The 15,687-nt window shown below is 36.4% G+C and overlaps 1 protein-coding gene across 4 annotated transcripts in view; it reads left to right on the top strand.

The window, feature by feature from the left end:
• Positions 1–15,687, top strand: part of ltbp3 (latent transforming growth factor beta binding protein 3) — a 63,041-nt gene that overhangs the window by 37,311 nt on the left and 10,043 nt on the right. For 3 of the 4 annotated variants that reach the window (XM_030154758.1, XM_030154757.1, XM_030154755.1), the window contains exons 8-24: positions 1,078–1,179; positions 1,287–1,300; positions 1,385–1,454; positions 1,731–1,808; positions 3,910–4,038; positions 6,087–6,218; positions 7,817–7,945; positions 8,078–8,197; positions 8,981–9,103; positions 10,666–10,788; positions 11,020–11,139; positions 12,933–13,061; positions 13,393–13,563; positions 13,691–13,771; positions 13,959–14,087; positions 14,835–14,972; positions 15,070–15,210. In XM_030154758.1, coding sequence (XP_030010618.1) covers positions 1,078–1,179; positions 1,287–1,300; positions 1,385–1,454; positions 1,731–1,808; positions 3,910–4,038; positions 6,087–6,218; positions 7,817–7,945; positions 8,078–8,197; positions 8,981–9,103; positions 10,666–10,788; positions 11,020–11,139; positions 12,933–13,061; positions 13,393–13,563; positions 13,691–13,771; positions 13,959–14,087; positions 14,835–14,972; positions 15,070–15,210 — 1,929 coding nt within the window. The remainder of the gene's footprint in view (positions 1–1,077; positions 1,180–1,286; positions 1,301–1,384; positions 1,455–1,730; positions 1,809–3,909; positions 4,039–6,086; positions 6,219–7,816; positions 7,946–8,077; positions 8,198–8,980; positions 9,104–10,665; positions 10,789–11,019; positions 11,140–12,932; positions 13,062–13,392; positions 13,564–13,690; positions 13,772–13,958; positions 14,088–14,834; positions 14,973–15,069; positions 15,211–15,687) is intronic. The other variant, XM_030154759.1, reaches the window with a different exon arrangement.

Here is a 15,687-nt window from a genome sequence, read left to right as displayed (position 1 = left end):
CTGTCCAAACCAAAAGACTATATAAAAAAAGAAAACCTGACAATGAACCTGTTTACATGACCATAATAATCTGATAACTGGGAGTAATCAGATAATTCTAACAAGTGGTGCCAGGCACAACAAACCCCACCCCTCGCACACATGTCACCCATTATAAGTAAATGGGAAGATTTTGAAAATTCATAAAAAATTTGAAGTTTGACCTACTGTTCCCAAAATGTAGTGAGATCCATTCTGGGTGATCGGCAATCTATAAAGTCAATTTGGTATGAATTCAACCAATAGTTTTGCTGCTACAGACATGTGAAATTTCACTCTTTATAAGTAAATGGGGAAAAAAAAAAGATTTTAAAAATTCATAAAAATTTAAAACTTTGACCTACTTTTCCCAAAATGTAATCAGATCTATTCTGGGTCACTAGCAATATATAAACCAAGTTTGATATGAATTCAACCAAGAGTTTTGCTGCTAGAGTGTTAACAAACAAATTGAACCGAAAACAATACCCCTTGCCTCCCCTTTGGGGGGTGGGGTAATAATTATATTTGATGCATTTACATGTACTTCAAAAATCCAATAATCGAAAAACCCTGTTTTATGTGTTTCAGTCCATGATCAGATTTCTTTCTGAGTTTGTACAAACATAGTGATGGAAGACTCGAACTTCCCGTTATTTTCACGACATTCAGTCTTGTCTTGTGATGACGCCTACAACGCCTACAGTCTTGGCATTAGCGTCCTAATGTGGAAGCTAACAGGCTGGTAAAATAGGCTTTGCCAGGTTTGCCAGTTCGTCAGTTTTTTTTTTCTTGACACATGCGCAGATGTAAGAGACCAAAATAAATCACCAGACCGTACATGTATATCGTCAACCATCTGTCATTACATACTATAGTAGAGGGTTCATTTATTTTTACTTATCCGCCCCTTTTCAGATGTTCATACATTCTGGTGATCAAAATGTTTAAATTCAAGGGTGCAAATTGTATTACTTAAAAAAAAGTGATTATTTTGACAGTTTTTTTTTTTTTTTTTTTTTTTACAAAAGCTTCACTCTATGTCTATGTTCTCCTCAGTGGCCTTCAGTAAGATCTGCCCGGCTGGAAAAGGCTACTTTCTTCAAAATATAAGAGAAACTGTGGCCTTCCCTGCCATTATCTTCTCCCGTAACAAGGAGGGTGAGTCCACTCACAATATCGCTCACAACGCTTTCCATTAAAAACAAGCTATTTTAAGTATCATGCAAATTCACAGTTTAATACTTCTCCATCTGTTCTCCTTTCAGAACCCAAGCGGCCGGTAAGACAATATTTTTGTTTTTACTACAGCGGTAATAGCTGCTTATTTTTGTTGTTCTAAGATTTCATTGCTTCTGTAAACTAGGAAAGGCCACCGAAGCCAACGATCACAGTTCAGCAGGCTCCCACCAGCACCGCCAGCCCTCGTGTGCCTGGTAAAGTCACCTCCAACACCACTTATACAGTTCCTCCTCTGTAACTGCACTGATAAGACACACATAAATGTTCGTGAAATTGTCGTATCCAATCTTTTTCTTTTTTTTTTTTTTTTTTTTTTTTAATTTCTTTTATTTTCTTTTTTTAAGTAGTGTCTAATGTGGCTGTCACAATGAGGAGAGGCATTCTTAACTGCTGACCAGAACAAGGACGACTAAAAGTCAACATGTCATATTTTCAATACTCATTACATGTCTCCTTTGTTGGATCCACAGTTGTCAAGCCCACCCCTCCGACGATCATCAGAATGACCCCAGACATTGTCCCCTTAGAAACACAGACAAAAGTATCACGTGAGTCCCATTTATTTTTCATTTATCGTATCTTTAAACCTCTTAGGATCATGTTGGAAATCAGTGTTTTCACTTAAACTTATCATCAGCATCATGTCAGGTCATATCATATAACATCCTTAAAGGCTGGTTTGTGCTTCACTTGCCTCTACACAAACCCGAATAAGAGATAATGTCTGAGCCTTAGATCCATGTTTTTAATGGTATGTTTAACTTTCATTTATGACAATGTATATGTACTTTGCTCGTATCTATTTTATTTATTATTTTGTTCTATTAACGCTACATACATCAAGACCTGGGTAACTGTGTTTTGTTCTGATCGTGACATATAGTTGAATGACAATAAAACGGAGTCTGATATACAGAGTTTTTTTTAGTTTTTCAACACAGAGGAAAAAAAACCTCATGCTTACAAATAGACATGAGTCTCTTAATCTTTTGGGTGCTTTGCATGTTCTGTGAATTCGTCTGTGAAGCATGAACAGCCTTAAGGCTATGCTCACACTGTTTACTTTTTATGGAAAAACATGTCACCATAACAGTTTTGGAATTTAAAGCATGTTATGCGATATACATGGCATTTCCATAAAAAGGAACGTTTAAGAGGCTTGCACCAGAAGTTCAAAAAAAAGTTTCACATACAGTTTTTTTTTTCTGCCTATGTGTGGTCTTTGGTTTTCTGACTGACATATTTACTGTCACAGCTCCTTGGTTTGGGTTTTAAATCATTTTCAATCAATATAAAAAAAATGTTCAATTTTTCTTAAAGCTTCACTAGACAAAAATAAAAAAAAAATAAACCAGGATTTGAAAATCATACCCTCTTCCTCTGGCTCATAAATAGAAACATAGAAGCACAGACATAAATAGAATAGATTCTCTGTCTTTCACCCATCGTAGCGTCCTAGAGAGCGTCCCATTAGGATTAGAGCGTGGACCAACTCCATTGCCTAAGAATAGTAGGAGGATTAACCCACCATACATGTTTTTGATGGTGCACGAATTTGTGTTTAGTTTGCATAGATGTGTCGCTATGGATTTTGATGAAAGCATTATGGGAGCTCCCTTCTCATGATGGTTGACACGGGGACTCAAAGTATACATTATACAGTATATGTGGAATCTGCAAGTTTGCACACTGAAAAGCCCAGATCTGACCAGTGAATAAATCCTGGACCTTTACTCTGAAGTGATAATGCTAACCATCTCAGGTAGGGGAGCTGCAATGATGCTTTAGTTAGAGTCTGCAGAGACACTTTTGATGGATTTTTGATCATATGTGTGATAGTATGCACATTTTTTATAATTTGCCTCAGAAAATGTACAGAAAAAAACTTGCTTGAAATGCTTTTTACTGTGTTTGAAAAAGAGTTCATGCATTCAGGGGAACACTTAAACGCTTTTTGAATGCCTTTTGATATAGCAGACAACAGCGCTCTTCTACTGTTTATTACACTCATTATTACAGAGCCTGTCCAACATTCAAGATTCAAAGTGTTTATTGTCATATACACAGTGAAGAAATATCTTCCCTGAACAACAAAATCCTTACTTTGCTGTCCACAGAATATCAAATACATAAAAACAAGTATAGATAAAGAGATAAAAAAGTGTATTGTATATTGCCACCTTCTGACACAGCCTGATGTTTCTTTACTTCTGATCAGTTTATTACGATTTTTTTTGCAACTTTTCAAAACTTTGCTCCTCTTTCACTTGACATTTCATTAAAACACAGTTAATAGTTACTCATTACAACCATCAGTCACATAAATACAACAAACTGTGACTTGTCCAAATCTTCCTCAAAAATTACCTAAAGCCTGAATACTGAGCCTAGTTGAAGTCCTAGTTGCATTTTACTCACTTGAACTAAATAAATGCTAAAAAATATTTTTTGGCGAAAGGCACTAAAAATATTATCTATTGAAGCTTTAAGAAATCCAAGTGAGCTGTATTGTCAGTAGAAAGGCAAAGACAGTGTGAACATGACCAACATTTGATGAGTATTACAGTATATTATATAAATGTCAGTGTATTATATACTGTATATACATTTTGCTGCTCCACTAGAATGTGTTGTGTTGCCTCCTTGCAGCAGACACAGATGAATGCAAGCTAAGCAGGAACATTTGTGGTCATGGAGAGTGTGAGAACAGCCTGAATGGCCACATCTGTCACTGTCACCCTGGCTACCATCTGAACCCTCAGAGGAACGTCTGTGAGGGTAAGAGACGATGGTAGACGAAGGAGACACAGGAATTAGATGTGAATAGTGACATGAAATTAACCACTTTGTTATGCATGTATTTCCCCTGGAAATTAGTGTTGTCCAAGGGAATCCTGATGTGTTTCATGGTTTGTTTTAAAGAGGCACTCCAGTAATTTGATAATAATGTCAAAATCAAAAAGGACTGGACCTACATACATTACCCATAATACAATGCAAGTGCTCTGTTTAGTACACTTTCACTCATTGGTATTGGCTAGGTTGAAATGCAGGGTTTCTCTTATAAATTTTTTATGTAAAAACATAATAAATCAAACACATCAGCAAGACACGCACATCCCTGAATAATCTTACAGTGTGGATAAAAGTGTAACAAGAAAAAATAAAAATCCACACACCAGTGTAGGACCCGAGTCAGAGTTTACTTCAGCTGTGACATTTTGAGACGCATTGCTCTGTCAGACTTTTAGAGAAATGAATACAGAGAAGCCATTTTAAATACACAGAATTCCTTGGTGTTACATCATGTGATCAGTCACCTAACAAAAAAAAAATATACTTAAAGCTGGGTATGATTTTCGTCACTAATTTTTCATCAAATCTGTAAAACCTAAGTCATAGCCTAAGTATCACGAATCCATAAGTCTTTCCGTGATTATGCACCTGAATCTCTTCCTTCATGGTGAATGATTTCGCAGTGTTCTCCACCATAAACACTGTATGTGTTTACAAACAAAGCCGGTAGGTCACTCAGGCATTTTCGCTTCATGCAAATCACGTTGTGACAAATTTCCGAAAATGCCCGGTGACCATAAACAAATGGATTGTTTATGGTGGAGTACACTTTGAAATTGTTCACCGTGAGGGAAGAGATTCAGGTGCGTAATCCCAGAAAGACTTACGGATTCGTGACACTTACAGATTTAATGAAAAATTGGTGATGAAAGTCATGCGCAGTTTTAATATAAAAAGCAATGATTCTGAATAAGAAATCAATATTTAGATATTGTGCAAGAGACATCTTATAAGGAAACAAAGTCCTTGTGTGCATTGATATAAATCACAAAAGCATACAAGAAGAATATATACAAAAACTGAGGGATAAACCAAATATTTAGTGGAAAATAAGACTACATAGCTGTCATAAATACTAAATATATAAGGTATATGTGTAAAGAAGTAAAGAATTATGCAAGACCTGATTGAAATAAACCTTAACAGGGAGATAACTCAAAAATGACATAAATGTAAAATAATAATCATTTAAATCAATTTGCAAGTTCTACAAATCTCTTCAGAGCCAGAGAGGACGCCATGCATCTGTTTTCAACCTGACATGTAAACTGAGCTTCATGTGTAAATTAGTGGAGTGCCCCTTTAAGTAAACTTTCCCTCTTATGGAACACCCTGAATTTCCTGGCCTAAAATTGGCTGCTGTTTACTGCTCACGTAATGCCCTCAAAATACCTCCATCTGTAACTTTTAAGTAGTAGCTGTTATCCATTCTACTGCTTAACGTATGGACGCATCTTTGAGGCCAGAATTAAGTAAAACATTTTCAGTCAGTCAGTTACACACAGTATCGTGCTTGTGGCAGTCTTAATGAAAAGAACATTGAAGAACATACACACTTGCTAATTTTGATGTGTGTTTTTGACCTGAAACTGACCTTCACCATGCCTTAGTGTTTACTGAACAGTGTTTTCCTGCCTTTAGAGTTCCACTCACTACATCCGTAACTGCTATATGAAGTGTAATAATCAATAGGGACCACAATCATGATTTTGGTACCAACTGTATTATTATTACTATAAAAAACAGATAGATGCAGTAGATAAATCTTTCTGTAGATATAGACTTTATATATTATTTTTGTCCAAAATGCGAATTTGTCATGTGACACGTATACTGTGAGACACTTTCTGAAACTACAGCAGTGTTTTGTCTATGCTCTATGACTCTTTCTTTTCTGTCTGTAAAATTCAACATTGTTTTCATCTTGTGGCGTTATCGTGTCTTTCCCACTCTTCACTCCTGTTGTCCAGATGATAATGAATGTGAGTCAGAGCCTTGTGGTCACGGCAGAGGTCTTTGCGTCAACATAGAAGGAGGCTACAAATGCCTTTGTCGTCAGGGCTATAAACACATGGTACAGCATGGGAGACTCAAGTGTGTAGGTAAGTTAGCCGAAGTCATCAACAGGTTAACCCATAAAGACCCAAACATCCACCGTCTACCAAAACCATCTACTCATAGAAAATGTTTAACCCATAAAGACCCAGCGCTATTTTTGTGGCAGTTCTCCAATACATTTTTCTCTATTTTTAACCTTTCTTAAGTGAATAATCACCATTTACTCTAATATTATACTCTGTTTTTGGCTTTTTTTTTTAAGCGAAAATCAGGTATTTTCCTATATTTAATTCACTGATTAATTGGTTGTTCATTAAAGGTCAGATTAAGGTTGAGGGTTATTATTTCCAAAACAGACAAAATTGAAGAAAAAGATTGTTTTTTCTGCAAAATGTATCGTTAACTGGACACAAAATGAGTGTCTTCAACTACTGTCATTGATCCAACTCCATGGGTTTTACTGGTGAATCAATGTTGTAGAAGATGACGGTGTTTCCACGTTCACTATGAAGCCTCTGAACATCCAAAAGGGTCCTATCTGACGACCATGAAAAGATGACAAACTGTATTTTACACCATTGCATGGCATGTATTGACAGGATTAGTCTATTCTACAGAAGTTTTTAGCTCATTAGTTTTTATTCTTGCACTTTCTTCTATGTCTGGTTTGCTATTGTACGATTAGCCTATTTATCTATTTATTTATGTGTTCTCTCTTTTTTTCTGTCATTTTCTTTCTTTTATAGCTTATTCTTGTTCTAGGAAATGTTATTGTACTTTTACAATGTAAGCCCCTTTTTATGCACTTGGCTGTAACCGTTCAGTCTGAGCAAACTTTCCTATATCTGTCGTGCCTAACAGTTTTCTTCCAGTGTGTTAGTATTTTGTATTCTGTGATGTTTTATTATGTTAGTCGTTTGTCCAGGACAACTGACGGAAATGAGCTTTTCTGCTAAATCTGGTGCATGCATCTTGTTCTTTGCAGCTAATGCCAACACACACTGTCCTGTAATTAAATAAATAAATACAAAACAACAGATATTTAACATTTCATATCAGTGAATGGTTTTGGTCGCCAGTGGATGTTTGGGTTTTTATGAGTCAATATCATCTGAGGCACTAATCCTATCAATCCATGTAAATAATTGGTGTCAAATACAGTTTGTCATCTTTTCATGGTCATTAGATATGACCCATTTGGACGTTCAGAGGCTTCTTAGTTACCATGGAAACACAATCATCTTCTACAAAATTTATTTACCAGTAAAACCCATGGAGTTTGATAAATGAATAGATGGAAACACTTGATTTATTTTCAGTTAATAAGATATTTTGTTTAAAAAGTCACTTTTTCCTCAGTTTCCTCTGTTTCTTATATAGTAACCCTCAATGTTATTCTGAGCTTTTATCAACATTTACATGATCAATAAATTAAATAAAGAAAAATACCTGATTTTCACTGAAATGTACAATACAGAGGATAATATTATAATAAATGGTGAAAAATCACTTAAGAAAAGTTAAATTGAGAGAAAAATAGATTTGGAAACTGAAACAATTGTAGCACTGGGTCTTTATTGATTAAGAATCTTCTCAATAAGTTATCATGTTATGTGTGAGCTCTGATCTTGCTGTTTTGCAGATGTGAATGAGTGCTCTAAGCAAGACATCTGTGGAGTAGGAGGCCAGTGTGTGAACCTGCCTGGATCCTATAAATGTGAATGTCACAGCGGCTTTAAGAGCAAATCCCACCGTCATCCAGCCTGTGAAGGTACAAAAACACCTGTTATTCCTTAACATTATGGATATTAGTGAACCAGCCTTCACTGACAGAGCACTATCTGTTTCATATCTGTTATGCTATGGGAATTTTTTAATGGAATATAAAACTCCTTTATCGCAGACATAAATGAGTGTCTAAGCCCTGACACATGCCCCAATGAGCAGTGTGAGAACACACCAGGCTCCTATGAGTGCGTACCTTGTCTGCCTGGTCATGAAGCTCGAGCCGGCATCTGTTATGGTAAGTGGATTTGTGCCATACAACAAATTAATGACCTATCAACTTTTATCTTTTTTTTTTAGTTTTACACAGACCTACAAAAAAAGAGGTCAGGCTACAGTAGATATCCCGCTCCCACAAACCTAACAATGTTGAGTAATTGAGGGCGTTTGCTTTCATAGCACTCCCATGTGCAGTATAAATAACATATTACTATGAAAAGCACATAGCATCAATCAAAATGAGCAATGTTTCTCCTATGTTTTGTCCAGCAGCAGATACCACAAGGAAAGACAATGTTAGTATTAAAGTCCAATCCAATAATTCAGATCGTATTATCAGTATTTATGGATGGAATTTGACAGGATTTTGTTATTACTGAAGTCATTACTGATTCTGCTTATATGTCTGATTTTTTATTAATTCATTTTCTGTATGGAAACAGTAGATAAATGCACCTGTTTCTGCTTTTGGAGTACAGTAAAATGCATTCTTGCACCATTGTTTACCCATGCTTAGAATGTATAAATGTGGGAGTTTGACATCAGTGTTTTACACGCTGCTGTCAGACAAATGTAATTCCAGTGGGTCAGACAATTTGGAACTGGATCTTAATTTTCAGATCAGTATCAGTCAATATATGTCAATAGAAAATGTAATGATAATGATAGAAGGAACTGAACATGTCATCAGGTCTGGGAAAAAAATAAACTATTATCAAGGTATTTTTCACTTGAGAGTCTGAACATAAATCAGCTGACCTATAGGTGAACCTTCTTTGTGTCTCCCTGTGTGATTCTCCAGACATCAATGAGTGTCAGAAACCAGGCATCTGTCCTAACGGCCGCTGTGAGAACCTCCCTGGTACTTATCGCTGTCTGTGCAATGAAGGCTTCCTCCCATCTGCAGACAGCAAAGGATGCAGCGGTTAGTGCTAGTGTTGTAGTCAAGACCGGCTAGACTGAGACCAAGACACTGCCGAGACCGGAGGGTATCGAGACCAAGACAAGACCAAGACCGTGACACAATAAGGCAAGACCAAGCCTTGTCGAGACCAAGACCGAAAACAGGCTAGAGTTAGAACTGACATGACATGATTACTCATATCAACTGTAGAGCACAGGGCATTACTGTAAAGTGACATGACTAGTTAAATCAAATTCATGTCATCTTTTCTTTTATATTGTCCTCATGTCTTTCAAATTAAATCACCCAGATTTGTCATAGTTACATGTTAGGCCTATATTTCATGAAAGTAACACGCCCTCTAGGCCTGATGGAAAATAATATTCTCACCTGTCCTCTCTGACCAGTTAATCAGAACTTGTCGGAATGCAAAGAGATGGGATATACGAAGAAGATGTTCATATTAAGTCATACAATTTAACAGGTTTTTAAAATAGATGCATTTGAAGAGGACACGTAATAAATAATGATACTATTCTTTGATGATGCGGTTTTTGTACAAATCCCATCCAGACCGTTATGTCCGGGACCAGGACAAGACCGAGACCAAAGAGAGTCGAGACCCGGACAAGACCAAGACCAAATGAGTTGAATCTGTGATAAGACAGAGACCACAAAAAACTACATCACTAGTTAGTACCACAGACATCAGAAGTTATCACACAAGCCTGGGTCTAGATATGACCGTGCCATGTTCATAAAGGCATGTTTAAATGTAATGTTTAAAGAGGGTGCCTTGGATTTTTCTTCCAGTTTGATATCTACTTTATGAATCCCTTTTTCCAAAGAGCACCTCGAACAAACGCTTTTTTTGGTCCGAGAAGCATTCCTTCCCATTAATTTTTTTTCACACAAGCCTGTTATAAGGCTGGTGTTCTTATAACAGTCAAGCCATTTGGATGTATGATAATGAAGGAGCGTTAAAGGAGTGATATTTTGCTTTGTTTTTTTAAGTGGAGTTATGTATTTTAAAACATTTCCCTGTGGTCTACATAAACTGGAAATGCTATGCTTGGGTCTGAATTCTTCGTTAATTAAACTCCACAGGTCCATCTTCAACCCTATTTCTGAATAATGAAAGGTTGTTTTGAGTGCTGGCCCTTTAAATGCAAATGCACCACCCCCTCCAGGTTGTTGACCGTGCTGCTCTGTCCCATTCAACCACTTGTGTTCGTTAATACAACCAACATCTGAACATTTTAGGTAATCGGCATGGACATATTTCAGTATGGACTACAACCAAACTATCATGGCGTTTTCACATATGTGCAAATGTCGTGACGTAACTAGTTATAGACGTAACAAATTAAGAAGGAATTAAAACAGGTTGTAGAAATACTCAGTTTTTGCCAAAATGAATATACAGATAGCTTTGCAGCACCTGAAGGGTTCAAATTCAAACTTTTTGAACTATTAAGGTCCTCAAATACACAAATAAATGTACAAAGACTAATAAAAGTGGGTTAAGCAAAATATGACTCCTTTAAAGGAAGTGTGTTTTATTTCTGTCTTGTCCCAAACAGACATCGATGAGTGTGAGGATGCTCGGTTGTGTGCTTACGGCCACTGTATCAACACAGAAGGTTCTTTCCAGTGCCAGTGCTACCCAGGATATCAGCGAACACAGGAAGGCAGCCACTGTGAAGGCATGAATTATTTAACATTTTATTTATTTAAGAGAAACAATTTCTTTTAATAGCAACAGAATGATACATTGACATGAAACCACTACACACTAGATAACGCCTTAAAGTCAATATTGTTCATTTTATAATCAGTACTGGACAGTTTGGCTCATTCGGGGGTATATTTTTTAAACTGAGCAGCTCATCCACATGTTTCACATTCCATCATTGTTTTTATTTCCTTCCCTTCAGATATCAATGAGTGTGAGAGGCCATCAAACTGTCAGAGGGGCCACTGTATCAACAGCATGGGCTCGTATCACTGTGAATGCCAGAAAGGCTACACGCTGGTCGGAGGCAGGAGATGTCAAGGTCAGTCTCGTCACATTTTTAACAAAACACTGCCAGTGTCTTTCATAACAGTAACTTCCCAAGACAACTGGGTACACATTGTTGACTTATCTGGCAGTACTTGTTTGTATAATAACATCAGTCATCAATGATCACTCTAGGTCAGAGGTGCATAAATTCTTTCCCATGGAAGGTCAAAAACGGAAGAGGATGTAGGACTTGATGTCACATGACATTAGGTTAAATTATTTTATATTCTACAGAAAAATAATATTCTAGATCTCAAATAGAATTTCTGCTCTTCTCCCTTTCTCACAATAAGTGTTTACAGCTTAAACGTTTAGAAAATGAACCTTTTCAACTAAGAGTGGAAATCTGATTTCAGCTTGGAAAATAAACAAAAATACTGTATAAATGTTTGCAAATGAAACAAATTGCTGTCGATTCATATGTCTGAAAAAACAAAACAAAAAAACAAAACCAAAAACAAGTCAAGTGCATCAGGTACACTTTCAATATATATATATTTCTTCAAAAATAATAGTATGAAAATACCTTCTACTTATTAAGTCTAATTACCTCAAATTGTTGATCTAGATTAACTTTAGTAGAGGACGAAATATAAATATCTACTGAAGTTGTTATTGATGATATGTAAGAACCCAGTGCAGATGGATAGATTGATTTGATGCATGCTGTTTTTAAGATTACATTCATTATTTTAAATTTGAGAACACAAAAAAGTGTATTTATTACCCGTGTGGTCAGAGTGGGTGACTTCCAGTTTGTGATTATGTTAGCACTATAAGCCGATAACAAATAGAGCTAAGATCAAACTCAGCATCAATGTTGGCTATGACCCACTTTAGTCACCCACACATTTTTGGGTCAGAAGGTCAAGAATTAAATAAAATTTAAAAAAATATTGTTTAAACCCTTGGACAGTTTACTATGCAGGCACAGTATGCTCCTGCAGTGAGTCGTGTTATATTTACTTATTTTATTTTTGGCTATTTTGTGTGAACATGTTCTTCCTGTGTTTTTATATCTCCTTGGTCTTGTACATACTTTAAAGGTCTTCATGTTCATGTTCCTTCACATGTCATAATATGTTACTTAACATGTTTTTGCATGTGTTTTTCTAAGACAACACTAATAAAATGACAAAAAAAGCCCTCTGTTTCATATGAGCGATTATTTTCTGATTACCACTGCCTTCTGTTATGTAAAAATGATACTGACACAAAGTAAAAAAGAAAAACAGAGGAGACAGCTGGAGAAAGAGAGAATTGTAATGTTTGTTATATAAAATGTCTATAATTTAATCGGAAAGCTTAACAGCACTGCACAAAATTTAGATTTTTCTAGTACTTATGGGTAGGATTAAGCACTGAGCTCGTCAAATGCTGACTGATGTTGACTAAAACAAAGGGGGCGGGGCCAGACTTGGCCTGTGGGTCCCACACTGGACATTCCTGCTCTAGACAGACTATTTCTAATGATAAATTCAAGAAAGTGTTAAATGTGATCTTTGTAATATATAAAAAAAACTCTTTTAATATTTAATCAAATGCCTAATACTAGTAGACTAATGAACTAGTAGAAAAATAGTATCTCAAGGCATCTATAACCTGTGAAAAAGTTTTGTTATTTTATGCATGACTTTCTGAACAAACACATCAGTGATCAAATGTTTTGTAACTTTTTCAGAAAAAATTGCAAGTTGCTAAAGAAAGAAGGCTATCTGTCTGTTGCTCAGATGGTGTTTGGATTGAAACAAACTCTCAGAGCAGCCTGTGTAATTTCACTTTCAGACATAGACGAATGTGCCGCAGACAGAAGTCTCTGCCAGCCCTACGGCTTTTGTGAGAACAGACCTGGCTCATATGTGTGTGTCTGCAATCACGGCTACGTCCTCTCAGAGGACAAACACAGCTGTGAGGGTAAGCCTGCTCTGATTCCTTCTGCTTTACCCGAGACCAAGATTCATCCCACAGCTTTATCCAGGCCTGAACATGTGATCCCTCCCAACATTTCATTCTCCACTCAAACCAAATCTCAGGTTCTGAAATGCAGAAAGTTGTCTTTATATATGATAAGTTACAAATATAGTGGCATATTTTAATCCAATTTAACAATCTTTCAAAGCTTTAATAGAAATTGAAAAGCACAGACAATATGGAACTCCACTTCATAGATTCCAGTCATGCTTTTTTTTTTTTTTTTTTTTTACTTCAAATTGTTTTCTCATGTTCATCTGTTGTGATTTTGCAGCGGTTCAAGTGCTGACAGATGAGAAAAAGGAGTGTTACCTGAACCTTGATGACACAGTGTTTTGTGACAGTGTCCTGGCCACTAATGTTACCAAGCAGGAGTGCTGCTGCTCCATCGGAGTAGGATGGGGGGATCACTGTGAGATCTACCCCTGCCCTGTCTCCCAGTCAGGTGAACAAGGGGTTTAAGTCCTCTTCCTTTTACCAAATACAGAATAAATGCATCTGTATGGGAAAAAAAAGAACTGAACTGCAAGCTTTATATTATGCGTAGTGAAACTCTTGTCTTCTCCATCTAGCTGAGTTCCACTTCTTGTGTCCAAATGGTCATGGTCTCTACTATGAAGAAGGACTCCAGTACAGTCTGCCTGTTTACCACGGTATATACGATATAGCATGGATCACTCTATTCCCAGACACCAGAAACAGACCATCCATCTTGTGCTGACTGATTACATTAGCACTTATATCATATTTTCTTAAACTTATTATTACTGAAGTACAGCCAAGACACAATCACACAATGCGTCCCTGTTGTTTAGAAGAGTTTTTTATTCTTATCCGCAGATATTGATGAGTGCGCTTTGTTTGCTGAGGAAATCTGCAAAAAGGGTCGATGTGAGAACACAATGCCAGGTTATGAATGTTATTGTCAACAAGGCTTCTACTACGACAGCAACCTCCTGGAGTGCATTGGTGAGTATTAGGAAAGCATGTATCCTGTCTGAAAAGACCCACCCCCTTCACCGAGAGTTTCAAATACTGCTACAAAGACCCACTAGTGAACCACAACTAAGGAATATCTGTATTTTTGATTTTCATTTGTCTTGCTCTGGTTTTTTTTTTTCTTTTGTTTTCTTTTTTTTTGTAGCCAAAGTAGTTCTTGTTTGATTGTCTGATCTGGATATGATGGATGCTTGTGGTGTTTGGTTGAGTTTTCATTTTATAATATAGAGTATGGATAAAAATAAAGTAAGGAATAGGATTGGAAAAGTTGGAAACTTCTTTCTTCTTTATGGACCTAAGTTGAGTACTTTAGTGGCTGATTTTTATTTGGCCTGTAATTATATTTTTTCAGTTTTTGTTTCCCTGTGTTAAAAATAAATGGAACATTCACATGCTAAACAAGGTAATAGCTACTTGACCATACAACCAATATTTTTAATGTAATTTTTCAGTTTCAGCTTAAACACAGTAATTTATCTATTTCTTAATTGAATGTGCTGTATTGTATTGTATTATTATTATGTTATTTCTATACAGTTGGTCGCTACACAACTAATCGCTCTTCTTAGTATAACTGTTCTACTTATTAAGAAAAAAACTCACATCCTGCCAAGTACTGTACAGTATAAACTCTCCACCATGTACTTGTAGTCTCAGTTTAATTGGTGCTTTGTATCAGATTCCTGCTGTAGTTTATTAATGTGTGTTCTCCCTCAGATGTGAATGAATGCCACGATGAGTCTCTTTGTACCAACGGTCACTGTGTCAACACTGAAGGCTCCTTCTTCTGCAACTGCAAACAGCCCTGGACTCCAGACTCCAACAAGAAAAAATGTGTGATGGCAACAGTAGCAGGTGGATGAGCGTTTGTCTGTCCAAGTGCATTTTATGCATTTATGTAGCTGCCTCAAGGACCATCTAGAGCGTTAAATCAACCTCTGTTTTTGTATAGATGTGAATGAGTGTGAGGACCCAGCCAACTGTAAAAACGGCCACTGTGTGGACACCCCGGGTTCTTACTATTGCATTTGTTCCCCACCCTGGACTCTGGCCACCGACCGCAACAGCTGTGTAACTCCTGAGGAACAAGCTGGTGAGTACAGACACACTGCACAGGGATGTCAATGGAAAAGAGAAAGCTAAATTCTTTTTTTTTTTTTTTAAAGATAATTTTATTTTATTTTTTTATAATTTTATTTGTTCATTTAGGAAAATACTTTACAACAAAGTAAAACACAAAAAAAAAACTAAGCACATTTGTATATCATGTCTGAAAAATCCACAATGGTAAAACATGAAATTTAACATAAACACATTCTATATAAGTTCTCTGTTTAGAAAAAAACAAAACAAGTCTTCTTGAAATAAGTCTTCCAGAGAAAGCTAAATTCAGTGAATTGCCTTTGTATTGCTTGGACGTGCATGGCTGGGAAGCAGTTGCAGTCATCATACTAGCAGGGGCAAAAATAATAAGCTATTTATATATTACAAACTTCTATCATCATATAAGTAGGAAGATAAGACCGTCTGTTGTAATGTTTTGTAATCACAGTTTAAAATACTAGTAAAA

The sequence above is a fragment of the Sphaeramia orbicularis genome, chromosome 14 (genome assembly GCF_902148855.1).
Source record: "Sphaeramia orbicularis chromosome 14, fSphaOr1.1, whole genome shotgun sequence".
In the NCBI taxonomy this organism is placed as follows: domain Eukaryota; kingdom Metazoa; phylum Chordata; class Actinopteri; order Kurtiformes; family Apogonidae; genus Sphaeramia; species Sphaeramia orbicularis.
The sequence above is the reverse complement of the archived record's forward strand: the minus strand, read 5'-3'. Positions and strand labels throughout refer to the sequence as shown.